This window comes from Amblyomma mixtum, chromosome 10 (genome assembly GCF_055824585.1).
Source record: "Amblyomma mixtum isolate Tamu chromosome 10, ASM5582458v1, whole genome shotgun sequence".
NCBI lineage: Eukaryota > Metazoa > Arthropoda > Arachnida > Ixodida > Ixodidae > Amblyomma > Amblyomma mixtum.
This window is the reverse complement of record NC_143021.1, coordinates 136,098,771-136,124,492: the sequence shown is the minus strand read 5'-3', so window position 1 is coordinate 136,124,492 and position 25,722 is coordinate 136,098,771. Positions and strand designations below refer to the sequence as shown.

General features: G+C 49.2%; 1 protein-coding gene and 1 pseudogene across 1 annotated transcript; one reads left to right on the top strand and one right to left on the bottom strand.

Annotated features, from left to right (window-relative positions):
• Positions 1-11,459: 11,459 nt before the first annotated feature.
• On the bottom strand, positions 11,460-12,717 carry LOC149327036 (uncharacterized; annotated as a pseudogene).
• Positions 12,718-15,406: 2,689 nt separating this feature from the next.
• On the top strand, positions 15,407-22,672 carry LOC149327035 (kelch domain-containing protein 3-like). The gene is made up of 4 exons (XM_089564767.1): positions 15,407-15,739; positions 16,058-16,201; positions 18,725-18,797; positions 22,572-22,672. The coding sequence occupies exons 1-4, from the start codon at positions 15,407-15,409 to the stop codon at positions 22,670-22,672; spliced, it is 651 nt and encodes a 216-aa protein (XP_089420893.1).
• The last annotated feature ends 3,050 nt before the right edge of the window (positions 22,673-25,722 follow it).

Here is a 25,722-nt window from a genome sequence, read left to right as displayed (position 1 = left end):
TACTTCAGGAATTACCACGCGATCTGCTCGCATTAGCAGACCATCTACAAAGGATAATTCCTCTTGGATGTGAAAGAATGGCACAAGATCAACTGACAGAGCCTTCTTGTGCAACCAGCCCTTGCTGAGCTGACTGATGACCTTTTGCAGGGTAACATCAGAGGCTGTTGCATTCTGTACAGTACCCTTGTCGACTACTGGTGTTACCAGAGAAATGATTTCTTCCTCCTGATTGTCAGAATTTTCTCCGACGTGCAGCCTGGACAAGGCGTCTGCCACATTATTTTGTGTGCCCTTGCAGTACTGTACTTGGAAATTGTAGTTCAGCAACCGAGCTGTCCAGCGAGAGATGCGTAATGGTCGGCGACCCGAATCGCCGGCGGAAAGCAAAGCAACCAATGCCTGATGATCGGTTCTGAGTGTAAAACGTCTACCCCATAGATATACATGCCACTTTTCGCAAGCGAACAAACAGGCTAGTGCCTCACGTTCACCAAGTGAGTATTTTCTCTCAGCCGGCTACAGAGCGCGTGACGCAAAAGCAATCGTATAAAGGTGCGACCCTTCTTTCTGCTGTAGTACAGCTCCCAATCCAACGTCTGAGGCGTCAGTGGTGACTACGACAGGTAATTCCAGGTTGAACATTTGCACAACAGGTTTGTATGCCAAACGCGCCTTAACTTGATCAAAACTATTCTGAGCTTCCACCGTCCATTCGAATGATTGACCTTGTCGGAGCATTTTCCGCAACGGTTCCACTAAATCTGCATAATGATGCAGGAACATGGCGTAGTAGCCAGCTAGACCTAGGAATGATTGCAGTTACTTGACGTTCGTAGGGGGAGGTGCATTAACTATAGCTTTGATTTTCGATTCCATGGGAGAAATACCCTGGGCCGACAAGTTGTGCCCGAAGAATGTGAGTTCCCTTACTGCAAAAACACATTTCTGATTCAATTTCACTCCTGTTGTGGAAGTGCGAGACAGCACTTCCTTCAAGTTGCGATCGTGCTCCGGCTTGGTCCGTCCCCACACCAAAATGTCATCCAAATAGCACACTACGCCCGTACAGCCTTTCAACACGTGTGACATAAGCTTTTGAAATGTAGCCGGAGCAGAAGCTAAACCAAAACAGACTCTTTTAAACCTAAATAGTCCTTCATGGGATATGAACGTTGTCAACTCACGACTTGTTTCCGTGAGTCCCACTTGATGGTATGCTGAAGCCAAGTCCAGCTTTGAGAACCACGTAGCTCCTGCGAGCAACTGCAAGAGTTCCTCCGTGTGCGGAAGTGGGTAGCCGTCGACGACAATAGCTTTGTTGGGCTCCCGCAAGTCCACACACAGGCGAAGGGAGCCATCCTTCTTTTTCACGACGACCAGCGGAGACACCCACTCCGATGCGTCGACGCGTTCGATGATGTCCTCGCGCTCCAGGCGCGCGAGCTCGTCGGAGACTTGTTGCCGCAGTGCTAGCGGAAGGCGTCTCAGCTTCGCACTGACGGGATGAACATCTGGTCGGCGGTTGATTTGATGGACGTAGTCCTTGACAAAACCGAGCTCACTCGAAAACAAGGCTTCAAATTCTGGCGGTGTGTTCTCCGGAACCTCGAACGGATGACGAGTGGCTTGGAGACAAGTGAGGGTTGACCCCATCACGGTGATGTGCAGTTTCTGAATGGCGTCAAGGCCCAGCAACGAAGATCCTTGTCGAGTGACATGAAAAGTTACCGATGCTTGAGTATCGTTGTACTGTATGTCAGCTTCGAAGGTGCCCAGTGTGGGAATCAACTTGCCGGAGGAGTCCCGGAGAGCCAGGGTTGACGACGACAAAGTGTAGAAGCGTGCAAAATATTTCCGAAAATCAGCATTGTTGACAAGAGAAACGGCAGCCCCAGTGTCGACAAGTAGAGGAACTGGGTTTCCTTTAAACGTTACGGTAGCTGTTATCTCTTTCTTATTTTGTGGCAATTCTATGCCCAGAATATTGGAAGAATTCAGGATGTGTACATCCTCCACGGTAGAGGCCGGCGCCTGCGACGCGCGAAGTGTCGCGGACTGATGCTGTGAGCGACAGACTAGAGCGAAGTGTCCAATTTTTCTACAATTGTTGCAACGACGATTGCGGGCTGGACAGTTTCTTGCGTTTGCATTATGTTTCGGAGAGCCACAACGATAGCAAGACGGTTGACGACTCCCTTCCTGGCTTTCTCGCTCGAACTCCGGGCGCCTTCTTCCACCTTGGCTGCTTCTACCTCCTTCCTCGATTCCGGGGACGCCACGGTGGAAACCCGACGCTGTGTAATTGCGCCATCCGCCTTGTTGCTCACGAGCACGAGCGGGCGCTCGAAATCCTGAAGTTGCTTCACGAATGCATCCCTGTTCGATCGTCGGATTTTCCGTTACAGGTTCGTCGACGCGATAAACCGGCGTTCCCTCATAAGCTGCATTTGCTTGCTGTACGGCTTCTAAAGCTTTGCCAATTTCTTCTGCCTTGGCCAGCGTAAGCGTTCTGCCAGCGTTAAGAAAACGTTCGCGCAACGCTGGGTTTGAGACGCCTTCGATGATCTGATCTCGGACGCGCTCGTCGAACGCCGAGCCAAATTCGCACGTCAACGCAAGTTGTTTAACTGCCGCTACATACTGGGTAAATGGCTCACCGGGCAGTTGAAGTCTCCGGAAAAAACGGTCTCTCAACGATGAAATTCGTTGTGTCCGCAAACAGCAGGTCCAAGCTCCCGACTAACTGTGTGTATTCGTCTGTGCTCGTCGCTTCCGTGGCAGGCTCGAGCGGCGTCTGCGGAAGTGCTTCAGACGTTATGCCGGCGACTGCGGACGCTTGCCTAGTTTCTTCATTGTTGAAATGCTGGCGCTGTCCCTCCGCTCCGAGCAGCGTGAGAAGGAGTGCCGCTTTCCGCTCCGGTGCCCAGTCGCTACCACCGGTCGACAGGAGGTACGCCTCGAAAAGTTTGAACCAACGCTTCCACGGCACTGCAGGCGAACCGGGCGCAGACAAAAACGGCGCGGGAGCGAGGCCTGACGCCATGCTGACACAAAGTCTCTAAAGTTGCAGGAGAAGGTGGAGTGGGGCAGCAAAACACAGGCCAGTCGAAGCAAATGGTACGACAGTCGGGGCAAGCGTACAAACGTCACTTACTTTTATCCCATCCTCGTCGCCAAAATGTGGTGTTGCATGAACACCCCGGCAAGGCCCGCAACGGGCCGCTGAAGGACACGACTCAGTTCCGAACGGAACAAAAAGCGGGCTTGCGCCCGTTCCCCACGGTTTTTTATACACAGCCAACAAAGTCATTGTTGTTCGACCAGATTTACAAATCAGCTAAGTGAATTGTGTGTCGACCCAAGAGGGCGCCACACAACACTTGTCATGAAGGTACCTTGCGCACATGCGCGGATTTGTTTTATATTTAAGGCCTCGGCCCCTGAATAAAGCAGTTAATGGTTTGCGCTCGTCCTGTGCTTGTGTTCTGCTATTATGTGTCGCATTTTTAGCGCAATATAACACGGCTTATGTAGCTTAAGCGAATGTTCCTCCAATAAGCCGCGAAGGAAGTTTGTCGCTCTTTCCTCCCTCTGTATGAATCCTTTCAGGGTTAGGGCACTCGCAACATAAATACTTCTGAAAGCAAAAGATAGAAAAAGAGGAAAACTGCAGGTCGTGGGTTCCCACCCCACCGGTAGCATCTCGTTTTTTGTCCTCTGCATTTCAGACAAGTATCTTTTGGCGATAAAATAACTGCACTATTAATTTTACTTTCATAAACACCCCAGAATAATAAAATGAGAGGTTCTCTATGTCCCCTCGTTTTCGGTAAGTGATGGCTTCCTTCAAGTATGTCATAACGAGCCCCTTGTTTCCCTTCCCTTGTGGGCTCACTTGCTTAACGAAGGCCTCATTCTGGCAGTCTTGATGCCGTATGTACTACAAGAGCATCTGTAGACATCATAGGTAGCGCCTGTCATGCTACATATCCTTTAAAACCGTTTGCGTTCAACGTCACCTCTGGCGGCTGTATCATAAGTGCGAGGGCTAGTGCTACAGAGGCGCACATGTAGTACGCGACGAGGTCAAGTCACGAAGGATTTTTTCATGACAACCGTTTTAACCGTTTCAAAAAAAAAAACTATTGACGTTTAAGCACCCCCACTAGTACCTTGATCACACTATAATGAGAAAATGGGCCACGGCCTTAAGTTGCGAAACATTTTCTGGAAGATAACATGTGTATCTCTGGAAGATTGTGTCGTGTTGGTTGCTCGTATGTTCTGCCATGTGAATGGAGAGCAATTCCGTGAGCAGGCGTGCTGATATTGATTTTCCCTTGGCAGCCACACGCGCCACATCCAAGACGATGTCATGGACAGTGCCTTTAATTTTCCGTTAAAGCATTACAACTGTTATTGCATTGACATGCATCATTATGCTTTTAGGCAAGGACGGTATATGGCACTATATGAACCAGGATCAGCCGATGGCTGTCGCCGGGAGACGCCCAAGCTGTACAAAACTTTATACCTTGAGTTCTGCACACGAGGTAACTTCGGACAAGCTCGGAAGGACCAACAGCACCGATCTGCCGGGATAAACCACAGACATTGGCAAGCCGACTGCAAAAGGCGCTGCTATCGTAGAAACTACGGGAGCTGTAATCAAAATTCACGAGAGGATAAGGTTGTCAGAATTAGCCAGCAATTAGCACAACCAATCATCTATCGGAGTGGATGAAGTGGTGGTATTAGGTTTCAGATCCTCGCCCTTCAGAGCACGAACGCTCACTTTTCGTGAAGCGGCAGTGAGCCCTAAATTGCTTCGTATTCCTCGCTGGTGACTGTTGGCATATAATTAGGTGAGGCGTGTTCTTCACATCAGTGTGCCGCATTGCGCGTGCCTCTGGCCAGCGGACAAGGCGGGTGAAAGTGCTTGGCCAGACCGTCCTCGCTTTTCGTCAATTGTGTTGTTAATACAGGACTAGCTTCTTCAGATCTTTCAGCATCGTGCATGATTGCGAATGGACGGAATATTCTAGACTTGCTTGGCCGTCCCTGCAGTGCGTGGTGAACATGCAAGTCGTTTTCAAAGAAGAACGGAAATAATTTTTTTAGGTATCTCGCATTGATCACAATATGGTGTTGCCTAAGCTGGTGGATATCAGGGAGGAGCTCCAGAAAAATGAACTCTTCCAAATAATGGGAAATCTTAGCTGAAGCTATGTGTTTGTGGGCAGGCCGATATTCTTGTCTAGTTATTTGCAAACATTGGGATAAATTGGCCGAATTCCTTTTCTATTTGCATCGCCTGAGTGCCGATGCATCGCTGCAACAGGTGGCTCCATTATACAAATCGCAACGGCTTTGGGGGCAGTACTAGGCGACCACTAAAGCGCTATCGACAGACATTGCTCCGGTCAGTTCACAGGCGACGAATAAATAGAGCAGTTTGTTAATTATTTATTTATTTATTACGTATACATTCAAGACACGTACGCACTACAGAAAGGAGTGGTAAGTTTGTAACATTAGTTGCCGAACAACAACATCAAAAAAACTTTAATTCACCTTCAACCGTGACCTTGAAGTGAATGGCATCACAAATGGAGACGGTGGAGGCGAGAAGGCGCTTCCACTCACCAGCTGTTCTTGGCCAAAATGCGGAATGGTTCGAATTAGCACGGCAAGCTGGCTCTCCAACTTTGTGTTGATGATCGATGCGAGATGAGGTGTAGCTGGGTGCGGTGAAAAGATTATCTTTCAGGAATAGAATAAAGTGGCACATTTTATAAAAAAGACAGGCGCAAGTTCTTGAGACACAGAGAAAGGTGAGGCAGAATAAGTGTATGTTTCGTGGAAGTGACACTGGAATGATTGCACTGGTTAAGCGATGCGGCACTGCCCTTCGGTGGCAGGTGTGGCAACGGTGGAATTTGAGAGACTTAGGCTGCTCTTCCCGAGCACCCCTCAGGAGCATTCATTAACTGAGCTGCCACACGCCATTGTGGGCACTGCGTATAGGACAGTCCAAGGGTGCTTCACAGCATACAAAGTCACACAAAGTCCCACAAAGGGGCCAGTGGAGAAGCATTTCTGGCGATGCTGAGTGTCAGTCATGGTTCAGCGGGAGATCTGGCGGCAGTGTTCGGCATCTTGCCCGAGTTCAGAAGCAGGCGTATATTTCGGAGACACCGGGTTGGTAAGGGAGAATGGTCGCTACAGTAGCAGGTAGATAAATGTCGTAAAGAATAAAGCAAGCAACGAAGCCAGGACAAGCACAGAAACATGCTGCGATGGCAGTGCCGCTCAAGCGCAGGTTCACCTTCTTCTATCCCGCAAATCTGCATCTTCTTTTTACAATATATACCAGGTGTTTAGGCACTCCTTAAAATTTTATAAAAAAATCTTTTTGGTGTAAACATACACCTTTTGTGGCACACTATTGCCAATTTAACACCACTTGCTGTGTGTGCTGGAAAATCATGCTTACAATTACACTGCGCAAAGTCAAACACGGACAAGTACGGAAACACCACAAAGCGCTGACTTCACCAAAACTTTATTGCGGCGCGCAACGTATTCGTATCCCCTATCGCGCGCATGCGCAGAAACGAAAGGAAAAAGGGAAGATGTCACGCTTAATCTGGCACCGGCATCGCATTGTAACAGGACCCACTCTCCAATGAACAGGCGAGCAAAATGCGGGCTAAAAAACTATCACGCACGAACCCAAGAGGGCCAGAATTATATCCCCTCATTCGTGACTCACGGCAGGTTACATTCCTAAAACAATTGGCGCTCTTCTTCGAAAGAACGACGATAATTCACAAATACGTGAAAAAAGTGGCGAGTGAGATAGTGGGAGCTTCTGAAATTGCTGAGAGAGTGGACGATTGTGTCCGCACTCCACCCGTGTTTTTGAATGAGAAAGAGCGCCAATTTCGCTGCACAGTGCAAAAATACATGCGCTTTCGAAAGCATGCATGAAAAGCAACCCCTCGAGTGCCGGTAAAAAAGCCAAATTTTCTCGAGCCGTAGCGCCAAGGGTAACCGCGTTTTGGAAATTCCAAACTATGATAGGGCAGCCAACGACCGTCTAAAAAACGACCGGCTACAGTTTCGACCAGGTGCCCAATTTTACTACTTGAAAAGTTTATTATTATTAAATAGTTAACCACCTCACTACTTCAGAATATTGACCGGTTTTCTGGAGTCCGCCAACTCTCATAATACTATGCCCCAAAAGCCATATTTTCACCCAAAAAGAATTGTTTTGAAAATTTTTTAAAGTTTTCCCTGAAACACCCCATATATACACGCCCGGCGGGTGGCCCACAACTGGGAGGGACGGTTGGCAGCCTGAGACAAACAAGGCAGGTACCCCGGCGCGGCTGCTCAGTGGTTACGGCGCTCGCCTGCTGACCCGAAAGGCGCAGGTTCGATCCCAGCAGCGGCGGCCGAATTTGGGTGACGGCGAAATTCAAGAGGCGCGTGTACTGTGCGATGTCTGTGCACGTTAAGAACCCCAGGTGGTCGAAATTTCCGGAGCCCTTCAGTACGGCGTCCCGTATAAGCTGAGTTGCTTCGGGACGTTCATCCCCCATAAATCAATAAAATACAAGGCAGGCTTCTGACAAACAGACAACCAAACAAACGAATCATAATGATCAACCTGACTACGTTCACTGCAGGAAAAAGGCCTCGCCCATACCTGTACAATTAACACGGTCCTTGGGCAGCTGGTGCCGTCTTATCCCCTCCAACTTCTTTATTTCACTCGCCCTCGTAATTTTCTGCCGTCCCGTGCTACGCCTGCCTTGTCTTGCTGTCCACGCCGTTGACTGATGGCCACGGGTTATCTCGCCGTCGCATTGCCTGTCCTGACCAAGGCCGTTTCTGCTTCTTCACTTCGTCTAGAATACCATTCACCCCGGTTTCTTTTATGACCCACTCTGCCCTCTTCCACTAGCTAGCTCTCTTGTGCTCAACTAAACTTGAATCCTGATCGGTACCCAGCACGTTCCGGCCTCATGGGTGAGTACCGGTAAGAAAAAGCTGTTATATACTTTTCTCTCGCAGGATCGTGGTGAACTGCGTTTCATAATCTGAGGGAACAGGCGAATAAAAACACATCGGCTACAGACGGGGAATCCACACTATAGGTGTTACAGCACTATAGTGGGCATGATCAAAATAAATGGAACGACTAGCAGATCTTATCATATATTTGCAAGTTTTTCAACTCTACCTCCTCAAAAAGGTGTTATAAGGCGGAGTGCAGGGAAACTCGTTGCACGTTGTTCGGTCCTTCCCAGTTTTACAGGTGGTGCTGCAGCAGCAGGGCATGCGGGAGGAGGTGGTGGTGACGCCGGTTCTAATGCGCACGTCTTAGAAAAGAAAAAGCGGCTTCTTCACGCTCTGGTGGATTCCTTAGTAAGGCTGGAAGTTACCGCGCGCTTGAGATTCGATGTACGTAAAAGCTCTCGCCCTCAGATCTCGAAAAACTTTTGCGATGTTTACATACCAATTACTATCAGCACCGTAGCTGTTGAAGACACACGAAACCTAACCTTCTTTTAGTATTTATTTTCAGGGTGCTCTCCATGCGTGAATGAATTTAATTTCCAGCGCACGGTTGTTCTACCAAGCATAGCTGATAGCTTATCTCCAGCCTACGTTTGCCAGGTGAGCTGTATTAGAAAAGGAAATATGTCTTACTGTTCGAAGCAGCTGCTAAAGAACTGCACGCCAGCTTCACGGCAAACCAAAAGTTTGCAGCGATAATGTTTTTTTTGTTTTTCAATAGCAGTACTATTAAAAGCACAACGATCGAAAGACACTACGCCAGTTTTCAAGAAACAAGTGCGGTTATTCAGTCATTCGGGCTCTGCATGCAAGAAGCAGAAACGCAATTCTTTATCTGCCGCCATTCACGTGCATTCTTTTATTTTAGCAGAGCCGGACAGATAGATTTATGATCACAATGTGATTTGGCTGGCGCTTTATGAGAACTGTAATCGCGACTGGTACGTAGTAAGGTTGCTTCATGGTTAGGATGCGAAACTAAAAAAGGATGCATTATTTCTGAAAACATCGGCAGCACAATGTCACCAATATATCGTTCACATAATTTTATAAGGTCGCCTAAAATTTAGCCATAACTGTGGAAGAGGTTTACGCGGCCATAAGAAACACCACCAGAAACACGGCAGCCGGGGCGGACAGAATCGACAACGCCCTAATCCGCAACTTGAGCGACGACCTCATACAAGAGCTCGTCAGCTTTCTTAACAAACCTTGGGAGGCGGAGACGGTTCTGTTGTAGCGGCGGGTGCCGCCCAAGTACACGAACTGCTAGCAACCAAACAAATCCCGCTTTATTGCCACATACAGTCATATATATACACATAGCGACACTGGTGCCTCTAGCGGCAGGTGATTCCCAAAACGGAACCGAAACCACATATACAACATATTCCCTTCCTTATAAAAAGAACAGCTACATGGGTTAGTGATTTAGTAGTGTTAGTACGTTAGTGCTCTTTTACAGAAGTATATTTACAGTAACAACAATGTGCTTGTCTTATGCACTTCATACAAAAATATAAAACAAAAAGAGGAAAACAAGATACAACTCCATTTATGTCCCTATTTCACAACGTCAGCAAACTCAACACTCGTGCAGATTGTGACAGGTTCATGTTCACTGCAAAACGTGTCTTGCTGTACTTAGTGTCCATAGCGGTCTGGAGGTCGTCTATTCCTTGATGGCTGTACCCTACGCTGAGGTCCCGATGCTTCTGAGAAACCACTGGCGGCAGGCGAAGTCTCTTCCGGCTCACAGCCGGTCACTGGTGGCATAGGCGGCTGCTTCGCAGCAGCCACAGCTGCAGTTCCGGTTGGCGCTTCTGAAACGGGTCTCTCCAAAGTAGGCGGTGAGCTGCTTTCCCTAGCGGTGTCATTTGTATCACTCCTTTCCCCCCACCCACAGAGAGATGCAGAAGCTCGTGGCATCCTTGACAACTTTGAAGCGTTCCATGTTTTTCCATCATCAAGTTGGAAAGACGATTGCCCCTGCTTTCTTATCACTTTTCTTGGGCGGCTAAAGGCCAGGTCACCTTTAAAAGCAGTTGTCGGTTTGCGTACTCGTACAAGGTCACCAACATCCACTTTGGTTTCCCTTGCGGCCCTGCGAGCGTCTGTGTATAGTTTATTGGATAACTGCTTTTGCTTCACCCGTTCGCGTAGGCGGTGGAGCTCTGAACTAGGGTCGGTTGCAAATATTGCTGACGGATGCCCACCGACATCGAGCCGAGTCCTTGGCAGACGTCCATGCAGGAGAAGTGCTGGGGCAACTGCAGTTGTGGCATGCGGCGTACAACGGTAAATGCCCAAGTATTCTGTTACCGTTTGGCGTAAGGGACGCTGCTCGAGTGTAGCCACTTGAACAAAGCTTTTAAAAACTCTGTTGAACCGTTCTACCTGTCCGTTTGCTTGCGGGTAGTATACGGATGAATGCCGCAAGCGGATGCCGCGATCCTGCAGAAAAGCTTGGAACTCTCGAGATGAAAACTGTGGCCCGTTATCGCAAACAATTTCCTCAGGGTAACCTTCACGTGCGAACACTGACAGCAAGAAGTCTGTTACTGTGCGTGTTGTGGCTTGGTTGCAAAAGTATACTTCGGGCCACTTAGAAAAGTAGTCGACCAGCGTGATCGCATATCGACAATCGTGTGGTGCTGTCTCAAATGGGCCAACAATGTCCATGCCGAGCTTTAGCCACGGTTCCTTTGGTAAGGGGACCGGGTTCAATGGTGCAGTCATAACCTTCGTGCTCTTGTCCGCTGCCTGACATATACTACACGTTTGAATAGCTAGCTCGACTTGCCTGTCCATGGCTGGCCACCAAAATTTTTCTCGCAGACGTGCTTTCGTTCGTACAATTCCAGGGTGAGCCTCATGAGCAGCGGTAATTATCCGTGCTGTAAGTGATGCGGGAACCACAAGGCGTTCGCCACGCAAAATCAAATTGTCCACCACTGACAGTTCATCGCGAAGCTTGAAGAAAGGTTGAAGCTCACCCGGCAGAGATTTTTGCGCAGGCCAGGACGATTCAATGTAGGCCTTGATTCGTTGCAGTGTGCTGTCTTCCGATTGGGCCTGTTCAAACTCTTCCCTGGTAATGCAAGAAGAAATAAGGGCAACTGATACAGTTTCATCTGGTAAAGTCTCTTCCGAGACCAATGGTCGTAGCGAGAGCGGAAGGCGCCGAAGTTTGGATTGCACTGGCTGCACCGTGGATCGCGTTTTGACGTGATGCACAAAACCTTTCGCGAGGCCAAAGCCTGGATCGAAAAGAGATCCAAACTCGCCAACTAATTCCTTTGGGAGGTTAATAGTCTGCACGGCTTTCGTCGGGTCAGGGCGCTGTTCCCTTCGAGAATTAGAAGTTAGCGTCGTTTCAAGGCATTGAAGAGATGACCCATCAATCTGTAGACCGAGGGCCTTGATGGCATCGATACCCAAGAGTGAGGTGCCTTTTTCAACGACGTAGAAAAGAAGGCTTGTTGTGCTAGCTTTGTACGTAACGTCAGCGAAGAAACAGCCACGAACCGGAATTGGCTGTTTTGAATAGTCCAGTAACCGAGCAGTCGGGGCCAAAAGTACTTGGCCTTCAAAATACTGCTTAAAAAGATCGTGTGCAACAATGGAAACTGACGACCCAGAATCTACAAGGAAAGTTATGTCCGCACGGCCAATCGAAACTGTGACGTGAACAGCGGAGCGAGCGGCCGACGTCACAGCCAGAATGCTCAAAACTTCCTCGCTCGGAGAATCTTGGCTGTCTACCTCACGCACCGGAGCGGAGCCTCGTTTCTGGCAAACATAGCGGAAGTGACCCATGACACCGCAATGGTGACAACGCTTGCTTTTGGCTGGACAGCGAACTGATGCTGCATTGTGCTGGGATGAACCGCAGCGGTAACAATGAGACTGGCGGTTGTGCGCCCGCTTCGAGCTCTCGTCGGATTCTGGTGTACGCGTAGGCGTATTTCCACGAGTATTTATGCGTCCAACATCTACAGAAGGAAATTCTTGCAGATCATTGTACGCCTGCTCAAACTGCCTTGCCAGTAGCACTGCTCTAGCGAACGAGAGAGACGATCCTTCAAGCAGAAGACGCTCGCGTAAGCTTCGAGACGAAATACCCGCAACGAACTGGTCACGCAGCGAATCTTCTTCGACAGGAAAAGAGCATGTAGCAGAAAGCTCCCGCAATGCTGTGATGTACTCATTCACTGATTCACCAGCTTGCTGAACTCGCCTACTGAAACGATGCCGTTCGGCAACAACATTGCTTGTTGCCGAAAAATGAGCGTGCAGAGCGGTAACTGCGATATCGTACGACGATACTTCAGGCCTTGTGTCGCCTGTGCCCTTGCTATCTTCCGACGCTTTATCAGTAGCAGTTTGCTCACCGAGCTTGGCGTTGTCCAACGATGGAAGTGGTAATGTGTAAAATATGCGCTGACCTTCTACGCCGAGGCTGTGAAGAAGTAGTGCTTTGCGACGATCCGGCGTGCAGTCAGAGGCCCCCGAAGCAAGCAGGTAGTTCTCGAAGATGCGGAACCATTGCGGCCACGCAACAGCAGGCCGACCAGGCACAGGCAGGAACGGGGGCGGCGGCGCGATTCCAGAAATGCTCATAGCGCCGGAAAGCAAGCGGCGAAAGTCACGCCCCCCGAAATGATCCCGTCCTCGTCGCCAATGTTGTAGCGGCGGGTGCCGCCCAAGTACACGAACTGCTAGCAACCAAACAAATCCCGCTTTATTGCCACATACAGTCATATATATACACATAGCGACACTGGTGCCTCTAGCGGCAGGTGATTCCCAAAACGGAACCGAAACCACATATACAACAGGTTCCCGAAGATTGGGAACACGCCGAAGTAATAATGATACCTAAACTTGGTAAAAAGATACAAATTGAAACCCTCAGGCCCATATCACTCACGTCGTGCCTTGGCAAGCTTTACGAACGGGTTGTACTGCAACTGTTTGCAAATGTTCGACGTTCCAACAGGCCCCATGCGAGTCGGTGATCATGTATTTTGAATCGGAATGCGAGGTCATGAGAGCAATCGCCACCTCTTCTGCATGTGTTGGACTGCGGGCTCTGAAGGTGAGGCCATTACCTGTGTGGCTGTTGTGAGCTACCGCGACCGTGTACCATCCCCCTCGTGAGGCCTGGAAGCGTCCACGTAGTATACACCTGTTTTGTTGCCATATTGGCGGGCTAGGGCTTCCGCTTGTGCCAGGCGCCGACCGTTATGATCTTCGTGCGACATGTTGGATGCAAGAGGTTGCAATTCATTGAGCGGCATATACGAAACGTCAGGTGTACAACCTAAAGCGTCTGTCCATGGTTTATCGCTCAGTTCAAGCCCTTCTCGTCTAACTGCATTGCACCTTTCGAGAAAGGGAACGTCACCATGCAATCTGTAAGCCGCACCTAGCCACTCCCCGAGCATGTCGCAGACGCTGAAGGAGATCAAAGTCAGTTAATCTTTTTCTCCGCTGACTCCACTGCAAGTAGCTTATTTCGCACAGTGCGCCCCCCCCCCCCCCCAGAAAGGAAAAGTAGCCGTGTCATTAGATGAACGCGATGCCAGCTTAATCTAAGCTAATCATGTTAATGTACGAATGGGCTCTGCATGATACGCCTGCTATCACTTGCGTTCGCTATGAAGTATGCCATAAGACAGTTTTAGCTGACCGGTTTTACGGTCCCCTCCGATTACGCTGGCCCGCCCAACATAAGCATAGCGGACGTGCGGCGAGCAAGTTTATAAAAGCAAATTGTTCCGCTGGTAAGGCTAAGCAGAGTGGTTTGGCTTGTGACGCCATCTAGCGGTGATAAATAGCCCCGATTTGATGAACAAAATCGAAACTTGTGCTTCCAGTTGATATCTACTCCGTGGATTCCTAGAGAAGGCAAACGTATCAGGGGGCGGCAGAAAGTTAGGTGGGCGGATGAGATTAAGTAGTTTGCGGGGTTACGGTGGCCGCAACTGGCAAAGGACAGGGTTAATTGGAGAGACATGGGAGAGGCCTTTGCCCTGCAATGGGAGTAGTCAGAATGGTGATGATGATCAGTTCATATCTCTTTGTTTTTGTTTCCCTGGAACTTAACAAGTGTTATGTGAACAAGCGTACTTAAAGGGCACCTGATGGGGCAGCTCAGTGAAAGAAAACGCGACTTGCATTGGGAGTTTGATCCACACCGACCAATGCCACACTGTTCATGCGAGGCGCCTCTGTGAACCGCTATATTAGTGTTTTTCCTTTTTTCTACGCTGCGCAAAACAAGAATTCAGACTGCGGCAGTGCATGTTCCCTTTGGCGCTACTAAAGTGGAGGTAAATAAACGATCACTTCATTTGGAAACGTTTGCAATTTGTCGCGGTGAACACTTCTGGATATGATTGCACGAACGTCTACTCATTTCCAAAATAAATTGAGAGGTGCTTGAAGGCGGCGACTTTCCCTTATTTGCTCTGCATTTTGCTGGTGTAGCCCGTACGGAGGTCCACACGGATTTTCGCAGCTCGCAATGTCCAATCGCGCTGGGTTCCGACTGCGGCATTTCCAGACACCCGATTACACATGCGCTCACAGTCGCTCGAAAGGATTGACCCTGACCACGCCGCAGTGCAAAGAGCGATCTTCGTCAATTTTGAAGCGCTTTAAACGAGTGTAGTGTAGAAAATGAGCCCTTGAGACAGTGCAACTGGGACGCGTTCTGAGACACGACCGTCGAGCCAAAAGCAAACATCTTGAACTAACCGGAAAACTGGAGGCATTTCCATACGATACGATGCTGCCCTAAACCGGCGCGCTTGCAGAACGGAGGCGCCGCTCCGCTGACCCGCTAGCAGGGAGCGTACTGCGCATGGGCACTTGAGCGTCCGCCGCGCTCAGCTGGGTAGCGGGCCTCGAAACCGGTCAGCTCAGCTAAAAGTGTCTAATATAGAATCAACTGGGAAGCATCAACGACGTGGGTCGTAGCGTCCAGAAAGTTTTCGGTCAGGAACAGGCTTGAAAAATCGCTGAAGCGCCTTTGTGATAGCTCTTACGGTTTTCGTTCTTTTTTCTCGGCGACAGCAACTTTACCGTATGCAGTTTCTTCGTGCAACCTTAATACACTTGCGCATCATGAAATAACCAAAATATTCTAATATATGACAAACATAGTCACCCTTCAAATCATCGCTGCCGCACACGCTGCGGAAACCGGCCAGCATATCGCTGTTTCAGGAAAGGCCACGTGAGGTCGGCAGAATCGCTGGAACGATCGCGCCGTGTTTCTCAGAGCACTAACTGCCCCGTCAAGATGTGGACGGTGCGACTGAGTGGTGTTCCAGAGCACGTCAACCAACGTGCCGTTTCCTTCAACGGCAAGGTGTACTCGTTCGGCTCCTTTCACGAGGACGGGCCTCACCCCTTAAGGAACCTCGTCGACGTGTCCAGCTTCGACCCTGCAACGTCGCTGTGGGATGTCGTGCAAACACATTCACCGCTCAATGGCCGGCCGAATAACATTTTCCGTCGCACCGTTGTCGCCTACAGTCACTGCGCGTACCTTTGGGGTTTACGGAACGGCTCGCAGTCGGAAAGCGTCCTTTATCGTTTCGACACCAACACCATGTCATGGAGCTGCCCTCAAGTGAGTGGCGATGCGCCGACACCGCATTACGGCGCCTCAGCTTGCATGGTCGGTCATCGCATGTATATTTTTGGTGACCCACATGATTCCCAAGACATCAGCGCGCTTGACCTGGATACCATGGAGTTGCATCGCGTCCCCACCAGTGGAGAGGTCCCTCCTCCGCGATCCTTCCACACGGCCTCTGCAATCGGGACCCGCATGTACGTGTGGGGTGGCGGCTTAGCTGCCACTTTTCTCGCTGGTCGCTTTGAAAATGTCAACTCATTGTTCTACCTGGAAACAACCACCACGACTTGGGTGCGCCCACACGTACAGGGCGTTCCCCCCGTGGGTCGGAACGGGCATTCAGCGTTTGTCTACAGAGACGAGCTGTACATCTTTGGGGGGTACAACCAACTTCGGGACACTTTCTGTGCAGACATACACAAGTACGACCCTGAGACATCGTGCTGGAGTGAGGTGAGGCCGCGGGGCTTAGGCCCGTCTGCCAGGTGGTTTCCAGGCTGCTGCATTACTGGCGAAAGAGTGTTTGTGTTTGGCGGTTATGGCCCGGTACAGGACCCGGAGGAAGGAGAGGAGGAGGAGGAAGCGGCTCTGACCGATCTTCACGTGTTGCACTTCGCACCGACACTAGTGAACTTGTGCCTGCTTGCGGTCGTCGATGCACGACTGGATGTAAGCGAGATCCCACTCATTAGAAATCAGATCAACGCTACGCTGTCATGATGGAAGTCATAGGCAGATGATGCACCTGAAGCAAATGGAGTGCCTGCGACGCAACTGTATTTCTATTGGACGATAAATGAGTTTTTTTGCATGTATAAACACCTCTATTTTAAAAGTACTTTTGGACTCAGCCTCTGTTCTGTCACATACAGTTGTTTATAATGATATAGCAGTTAAGCAGTACTCTTTGTAACAGGGCGAAATATTTGTCCGAAGGAATATTTACTCCTGTATATCGATTTCACTCCGTCCTGGTTGGTTCTTCTACTGATTCAGGATAGTATTATTTCGCTTCAGTCTCGTGCTCGTCTCTAGCTGCATATAGAACATACGAGAGATCTTTTTCAAGGCAGACGGCAGCGCGACTTCCCCGATTAGACAGTAATCCTGCATTATCCTGGGCGCCAGGATATATTCGTCTACATCTGCAATGCATCGCAAAGCGACACAGTTTTCGTCTGTTCCTGCATTGCTGTCCACAGGTGATCCCATAGAATATAATGGGTCGCAATGCTGACGACTATATATTTTTGGCTCGTATCTATAGATTCCTAATAACATCTCTCAAAGCACCAACGGCTGTCCATGTCTTAACTTTTCCCCGTATTACTCGTGATAGCTTGTGCATCAGATCGTACTGGAGGTAGCCAACAGCATCTTGGCCGGACCAAGAAATTTCCTTTGATATCTAGGGCATCGTATCTATACGGATGTGGCCGTGGCACAGGCGCACATGGCAATATCAGTTAGATTCAGAACGAACCATCACACTACCCCGATAAAATTGGCGCTACACTTAACGAGTAACGTCATGTGGTTGTCTTCTAGGCCTTGCCCACTTCAGGAAATGTAGGCGGCAGAGAACCACGCTAGAGGACGCTGCGGACGGCATTGAACAGTGCCTTCTCTGAGCGACTCTACACATTTTATTGGGAAAGACGACTAACTTTCGTGCTAGTCGTAAATGTCTTGCTTTGTGCGCGTTATTTCGTTAGAGAAAGTGCAGCTCGTGTTCGCTGCTTCCATAAAAGAGAGCAAAAGCGCGCTATTTTTGCTAAGCCCATTTTTTTTTATCGAGATGAAATAACCACGCGGTCTCTGAAATAAAAACTCAAATTAAAAGCTGTCTTCAAACGCAACTGCGGCACAAATGCGCTTCAGGTTTGCTTCGTCTCACCGTACTGTACTTTCTCAGCTCATTCTCATACTTTTTTCTTTTCTCTTTCCGCGGCTTTTCAGCGGATTTAGAGCCACGGTTCTGACTCCATGGTCGCGGGTCGAATCTTCACCCATTTCGATTGAGGCAAATTATGAAAACCCGTTTCGCATTGTATGTGTTCGCTTATGGAGCCCAGGTGCATAAAAAATATGGGTTAGCATGGGCGTAGGGCTGGTGCGTTTAATACGATAACACAACCTTGCACTGCCGTGCTTAACCAGGCGCTACGCCTGTAGAGTCGTAGTTAACGCTGATATCGTATTTATTATGGCCAAAACGTTTAATCACGCTTAACCGAGAGCCCTTCAATACAGTACAGTCCACACCTTACGTACAGCCTCGGTGTGCTAAACACGCAAAAACCTACCACTCCAGAGCTTCGATGCGCTTCAGTGGGGCACGTACCGCCGTGCCCGAGTCTATAAAGTCCGTGGTCTACAATGCGGTGATTGACTGCAAATGCGTGAGTACGACCACAAGGCACGTTCTTACGTAGAAATGCGTCAGCCGTAGTCGACTTCACAGTTGTCATCATGATCATCATCAGCCTGGCTACGCACATTGCAGGGCAAAGACTTCCCCATATCTCTCCAATCAAAACAGCCCAGAGCCATGTCTCCGCAAACTTCTTAATCTTATCCGGCAATCTACTTTTCTGGCGCCCCCCGCTACGCTTACCATGAACTCAACCGATTCGCAGTTGTGCGTGCTCGCAATTTACACGTCGTAAGCTTAGTAAGCGCACACATATTGGAGGCTCTCCGCCGTGCTCCCTCCTGTTGTGGCAGGTTGTGAACCACTCCTATTAATTTTTATTGGATACCGCAGCGCTCTGCATTACTGCACTGACACTTCACTTGCTGTAAATGACTGTGGCCACCTGCGTAGATTCAGGTGATAACACAGATAAACTAAACGCGAGTGTCATTTGTTGATCGCCCAAGAAGTCAGTCGCTTCCTCGTCTTTAGGGAGCCGTGACGCCAGGTCATTCATCACTAAACTGACCCCCGCTGAAAATCACTGTCTCTTTGTGCAGCCGTATCTTCACGCATTCTCGCGCCCGCGAAGAGACGGACGCAAGATGCGCCAGCAGCAGGCGAACATAGAAAGTGCGTGCAGCGAACGAACGTGGTCAGTCATAGCGCCGTGGCGTCATCGTGCCCGATCGAAGCCTTAGAATGCTAGTCGAAGGAAGGGGCACCGGTCGTGGCACAGCTATCAGTGTTTCGAGGCGCACTGAAATTCCTGCTCGAGTCCCTTATGTGGAGGCCTGATATTAGTGTTATTTCTTGAGGAATCAACATTGGGTGGACGATTAGAATTTACTTTCTTCCGAACCTTCTCGAATATCCTCAAGCAGTTATTTGCCTTCTTAAAAAATTTCTGAGACTACTCTAATGTTTTCTTCCTTGCGAGTACAGGCACGAGTCTCATATAACACCCGTGTACTCTGAGAGCAAGTAAATGTAAATGGCTTTAGTCAACGGCGAAGCGTATATTTTTCTTTGCGCGCATAGGAATCTAAACCATACCTTGTGCAACCCCGCAAGTTAGTCGTCGTGACATCAGAAGGCCCGGGAAGGAATGCGTTTCAACTTCGGCACATCAAACTGCTCTTTTGCCTTGGTACGGATGCACGTGTTTGTTAGGAATTTCTGTGAAGCTTGCGTCTTATGTGTAAGCAGATAAGAAAAGGGAAATCAGGGGTGTGTTATGTAAGGCATTGCAACCAAGAAGGTGAAACTTCCTATATCACCCAGCAGCCACGAATTACTGACGCTACGCCAATCCTCTTTCACTTGCGCTCATAGCCGTTGGAGGCCGAAATCTGGCAACGGACGCCCGAAACACGTGGGCGGGGGTAGTTGCTGGCAAGGCATCTGCTTTAGGAACGGAGATGTAAAAATCGGGCTTGCTAAGGGAGGTCGCCGGATGTATAGTTGTCCGCCTGCTCTGCGCGTGGCCGTGCGCCGCGCTTTACATGGGTTTTTCTACGCCGTTTTTTTTCGCTGTTGTGGCATGGTAAAATTGGATGCGCTGCTAGTCGACCATAGTAACGGGGCCTCTCGCCTAATGTACGAAGAGCAGATAACATATTCCTCCATGGTTTTATTGACACATATATCCTTGTCGGTACATTCAGTATGAAAGAGATATTTCTCAAAATACACTGTCTCGGTTACAGCATTCCACACAATACAGATATTGCGTGTCGACAGACCAGAGCTGTTAAGTTTATCGCAAACGGCGCACCTTACACTCTAAGTCCATAAGTTTGGGCATCATCCATGCAGTACATATGCAGACATTTCGCGCATACAGTTCACTCAATTGAGAAGGATCATTATGTGCACAGTGAGTTCATGCAATTTAATGCATGCACGATGTACCTTGCAATCGTATATTATTGCAAAAAATGGTTAGTACTTACGTAAACACGTGAAATGAAACCACTATTCCGCTCAGGCCTTGAGTGTCCATGCTAATATATGTGATATTGTCAAAAAATGCGGCGCATTTATGAAAAAAAAAAAACAGCGCCGAGCGAAAACCATCTCGACAGCGCGCGCAGCTAGAACAGGGGAGAAGGCAACTGTAAGGGATCGGTAGCGCGTGCGGGGTCATTAGTATACAGCTAATTCTTTGTCAGCGGCCCGCCGCTGCCGTCTTCAATGCCCTCCTCCCGGCGGGAGGGGGCGACTCAGTGCGCTTGACCTTTGTGTCACCTTTCTGGGAACGATGCGACTGCGCGCGAAGGCGCCGGGCCGGGCGGGTGTCCATCGCCCTTTGGGGTCGATTCGCACCGGCTATTCAGGGAGCGGTGAGAGCCGCCGCACGCTGATCGCCCCCTTGTCTTGGCGGACACCAGGTATGCGATACAAACTCGCGACGAAAGTCTGGTTCGAAACGTTGCAGGCGTTCTGGAGTTTAAGCACTGCCGGACGGAACTGTGTCAGGGCGCCGTTGCCGAGGGGGGGGGGGGGGGGGGGCAATAAAAATGACGAACAGCTGGCGACAGCGCGGCTAGCCGGGAACAGCGAAGGACTGAGTTTGGTGACCCGACTGACCGGGTGTTGGTGAGGCGCCGGATAGCTAACAGCCTTGGGAAAGCGAAGTAGCCTTGGATAGCGCGTCCAAGCTCGCAGTGGCACTTACAGCGATAACTGCCCGTTTAAGCTCAATAATCCCTAATTTCGGGACGACGCCAAAGTCGATGGTCATCGGAGGAAACCAATCGCACGTGGTGGCACGACTGTGTGTTTGCATTTGGTGTTTCTCTTATCTTTGCGAGGGAAACGTTGTTTCGCCTGGCACGTGCTGGCACGACTTTGTGTTTGTGTTTGTTTTTACTTTCATTTTCCTCTGGAGAGGGTGATCTGACCTACGGAAGCTGGAGGGACGGACATGCCCTTGATGAACCAATCATGTTAGTACCGCAACATGATTGGATGCTACTGAATGTGGGCTGGGCCTTTAGGTCCTTAAGACCGGGCTACGGAGCCGGAAAAGGGGTTCTGAGCTAAGGTCAGGTGCTATGCACCTTCGGCTATGCCGAGTATGGGCCTCCCATAGTTTTAGCCAGTTCCGCCTTTTGTTGTTTTCTCTTTCTGCCGTTTAATATGTCTCCAGTGCCTAAACTTGTATGGGATGTAAATTTCTGTACATAAACTTCAAGTACTCCCTTTGTCCGTGTATCATAACTCATCGCAACACCATCTCTGACGGGGCACACCTGGTGCACGGAAAACCTTCACTCTTCCAGTTAAACAAACCGTCTCTGACGGGGCACCCGTGGTGCAAGGAAAGAGAAGAACCTGAAATTTACTGGCGCAGTCGACAGGATCCTGCGGCCATCGGAAGACGGCGCAGTAAGACGACTGAAGGCAGGGAAAAAGGCGACGACCAGGCAACATATCAGCGTTCGAGAAAGGACTTGCGGAGGTACGGCAACAAGGGCCACGGCAGTAGTCGAGTGACGCGTGAGTGCATTCAGCCAAGGGAAGCAACGCGTCGAGACGGAAACTGGACGGTCACCTGCGGGTCGAAGCAAGCGACTTCAACGTGCACAGGACCAGCGTCGTGCTACAGCTCATCGCAGCGTGCGTTGAAAGTGACGGTGGACTCAGACACCAAAGAGCTGGCAATGCGGATCGACGCATCGAAACTGAGTTTCCTTCGTCGCATTGTTCACGTCCCTGTTCTTGTGTTGAGCCGGTATGACAGCTGACAGGTACAGAAGGCGCTATGGAGGGTATCTGTGGTGACCCACACTCGATGTGAGGTACCAGGTGGAATTAGCGAAGGCGCGCTTAGCATACCTTCAGGCCAAACGCAAAAGTAAATTGTGCAAAGGCGCCGCTATGCGAGGAAAAACCTCCGGATTTGAAGGTGTTAGAAGCAAAGCGCCAGCAGCTAGAGCTCGAGCTGGCTAAGCTCAAGGAGGCTAGGAGAGCTAGTGAACTAGCCTTTTTCTTCACGCCAATCCTGTCATACATTCCTTCCGTGGACGTCAGCAAGTGCAGGCATTATCCCAACAGCGACCGATTCCTTCGTGTCCACGCCTCTCACTAAATCAAAACCAGGTGCTGTCGTACTGGCTCTCTGCTGGTACGCGCCGTGGCCTGGACCCCTGCCCATCACCTACACTGCACTTCCCGGATTCTTCAGCTCCGTGGATGCCTGAACAGTCATCTGCTGTATCAACCGGACCTGACCGCCCATATTTGGCGCCGCTCGACGCCTTCGCCTGGAAACCACCGCCATCGACTACGTCATCAATCACATGGCCAGAGGCAACAGTATTTAATCTGCGGCACAACGTCAGCTCGGCGGGGCACGACACCGACTGTTGCACGATGTTCACCCCGGTATTGGCCTTCCAGGTGCTGTCGTACTGGCTCTCTGCTGGTACGCGCCGTGGCCTGGACCCCTGCCCATCACCTACACTGCACTTCCCGGATTCTTCAGCTCCGTGGATGCCTGAACAGTCATCTGCTGTATCAACCGGACCTGACCGCCCATATTTGGCGCCGCTCGACGCCTTCGCCTGGAAACCACCGCCATCGACTACGTCATCAATCACATGGCCAGAGGCAACAGTATTTAATCTGCGGCACAACGTCAGCTCGGCGGGGCACGACACCGACTGTTGCACGATGTTCACCCCGGTATTGGCCTTCCAGGTTAGTTACCTAGACTACGCTAAGGAGACTCGTAGTAGTGATCGTTGTCTTTTCGCGGTGTCGTGCCCCTACGACTTGAAATGGCGCACTGCGCTGCGTGTGTTATGTGACATACTTGCCTTTGATTTGCTATCTGAGCTAATGCTGCTGCTTTCGGGAGATGTTGAACTTAATCCTGGCCCCGGACCAACCAACCTTTCCGATGTTTTAGATGCTCTCAAGCGGCTAGAAGAACACCATGCAGCCATGCGTGCCGACCTTGATCAATTGAAAACAACCCAAATCAGCCATGAAACACAACTAACTGCACTTTCAAACCGAGTAGCAGTGCTCGAATTAGACGAGCGTAAAACAGTATCACCATCAAAACAGGTAGAGACTAGCCAGATTAGGCAGGACATCGCTGAACTAAAGGCCGCCAACATAGACGCGAAGAACAGAATGCGCCGAAACAACCTGCTCTTTTTCGGCTTAGATGATAGCGACAAAGAATCGTGGACTGAATCGGAGGAAAAAGTTATTGCGCTGTGCAAAGAAAAACTAGATTTGAATCTAGAACCAAGCGCAATAGAACGCGCCCACCGCATTGGTCAATTCTCAACGGAAAAAAAACGGCCAATAATAGTTAAAATGAATCACTACAAGGGAAAAGAAAGCGTGCTTGCATGTGGTCGTAAATTGAAAGAAACGCCTTACGTTATCCGAGAAGACTTCGAATTCGCCACTCGACTCGCTCGCTCCAAATTAGTTCAATTCATTAAGCCCCGAGGGTGTAGCTTTAAACTTCGATACGATAAAAACTTATCGTTGGCGAGAAATGTTACACCTACGATCATGCCTCTGTTACCATAACAGAAACAGATACGAACACCAAGCCCGCGGCAAAGATAAATGGAGCACAGGACAATACACAGCAGGCCTCAGAGCAAGTCAAGTGACACTCTACTGAACTGCATGAACCGATTCCGCCAAGCAATCGTCATTCACCCGCACTCATCAACATCGCTTTTACTAATATACGGAGTGTTCTACCTAAACGCCATCAGGTTCACAGTTTCATTGAAGTCACAGACGCCGATATGGTCATACTCACAGAAACTTGGCTGCACCCAGAGATAGAAGACCACGAATTTGTTCCCTTCAGACTTCCATTTCACCACATACCGCAAAGATCGCACTAACCGAAAAGGGGGAGGAGTTCTAATAGCCGTTCGTAACACTCTGCAGTCCTCGCTTATCCGGCATGATAATAACCTAGAAATGATCTGGGTATGCCTTCACAACGCCTCCGAAAAGCTAGTGTTCGGTGTCTGCTATAGACCTCCAGACAGTCACGTATCATTCCCCGATTCCCTACGCCATGAATTAACGATTATTAGGAATGAGTATCCTAAGGCACCCATATTTCTGTTTGGTGATTTCAATTACCCACAAATTAACTGGTCATTGCTCTCGACACTAAGTTCGACACCTGCAAACGAACAGAAACTTTTTCTAGAACTAACCCTTGACTTTAACCTTCAGCAAGTGATAACAAGTCCAACGAGAGGAGACAACATCCTTGATATTTTGCTCACAAGTCACCCGGACGACGTAAAATTTATTACTGTCCTTCCTGGATTAAGCGACCACAAGCTTGTTCACATCTCCATGACACTACCTTTAAAAAAGAAATCACCAACCAGCAAACTGATAAAAGACTACAAAAGGGCTGATTTTGATGCTATGAACAATGATCTTGCAAAATTTTTCGACAACTTTCGTTGCACTTATCTAAATCGCACACCTAACTCAAACTGGAATTTGTACAAAGACACCCTACTACATTTGGAAAGTAAGTACGTTCCAACACTACTTATTAAATCAGATACCAAGAATCCATGGTTTAACAAACGCCTGAAGTCTCTCCTTGGCAAAAAGAAGCGCCTGTATCGAACAGCAAACAATCAAAATAGTCACTTAGCATGGGAAAAATATCGCTTGTGCGCCCAACAGTATACCACAGAACTGACAAGTGCTAAAGATAAATTTTACTCTCAAGATTTACTATTAATCCTTCACTCTAACCCCAACAAATTCTGGCGCATGCTATCTAATAAACCCCAAGATCGCCATGTACAACTCCTAGATGCTGATGGAGAACCAATCAAAAGCGATGACTGTGCGACCGCGCTCAACAATTACTTTACGTCAGTTTTTTCCGCTGCTAACGTTACTGCTAATGAGCACATTCCAGAAATCTCACTCTCAGAAATGCCTAAAATCGAAATTAACCCTGATGGTGTATCAAAGCTTATTGCCTCACTGAAAATATCTACATCTGCCGGCTGCGATCAAATTAACAGTAAGCTACTAAAAAATACCATTTCATTGTCTAGCCAGGTACTGCATCTAATTTTTGCGCAATCCTTAGATACCGGGGTCGTCCCCGACGATTGGAAAAAAGCTCAAATTACACCCATATTTAAAGCGGATGACCGCACGTGCCCTAGCAACTATCGTCCCATTTCCCTCACTAGTATACCGTCTAAACTACTTGAGCACATTATTTTTTCCAATCTTATGACCCACCTAGAATCAATGAACTTTTTCTATCCGAATCAACACGGCTTCCGCAAGCAGCTGTCATGTGAGACCCAGCTCGCCGAATTCACCCACGACATTCTACAATACTTAGATAACCTTGTCCAGATTGACGCTATCTTTCTCGACTTTTCAAAAGCATTTGATCGTGTTTCCCATAATCTTCTTCTTTTTAAGTTGTCATCGCTCGGCATTCCACAAACTTTGCTCTCCTGGCTAGAGCACTTCCTTAAAGGACGTAAGCAGTTCACCTGTGTTAAGAACTGTC

Excerpts from the sequence above, each read along its gene's own strand:
- LOC149327035 (XM_089564767.1), top strand. The coding sequence starts at position 15,407 with ATGTGGACGGTGCGACTGAGTGGTGTTCCAGAGCACGTCAACCAACGT. Across the intron at positions 15,740-16,057 it reads TGTCATGGAGCTGCCCTCAA|GGCGTTCCCCCCGTGGGTCG; the intron begins GTGAGTGGCGAT and ends CCACACGTACAG. Across the intron at positions 18,798-22,571 it reads GCAGCAGGCGAACATAGAAA|GTGCTGTCGTACTGGCTCTC; the intron begins GTGCGTGCAGCG and ends TTGGCCTTCCAG.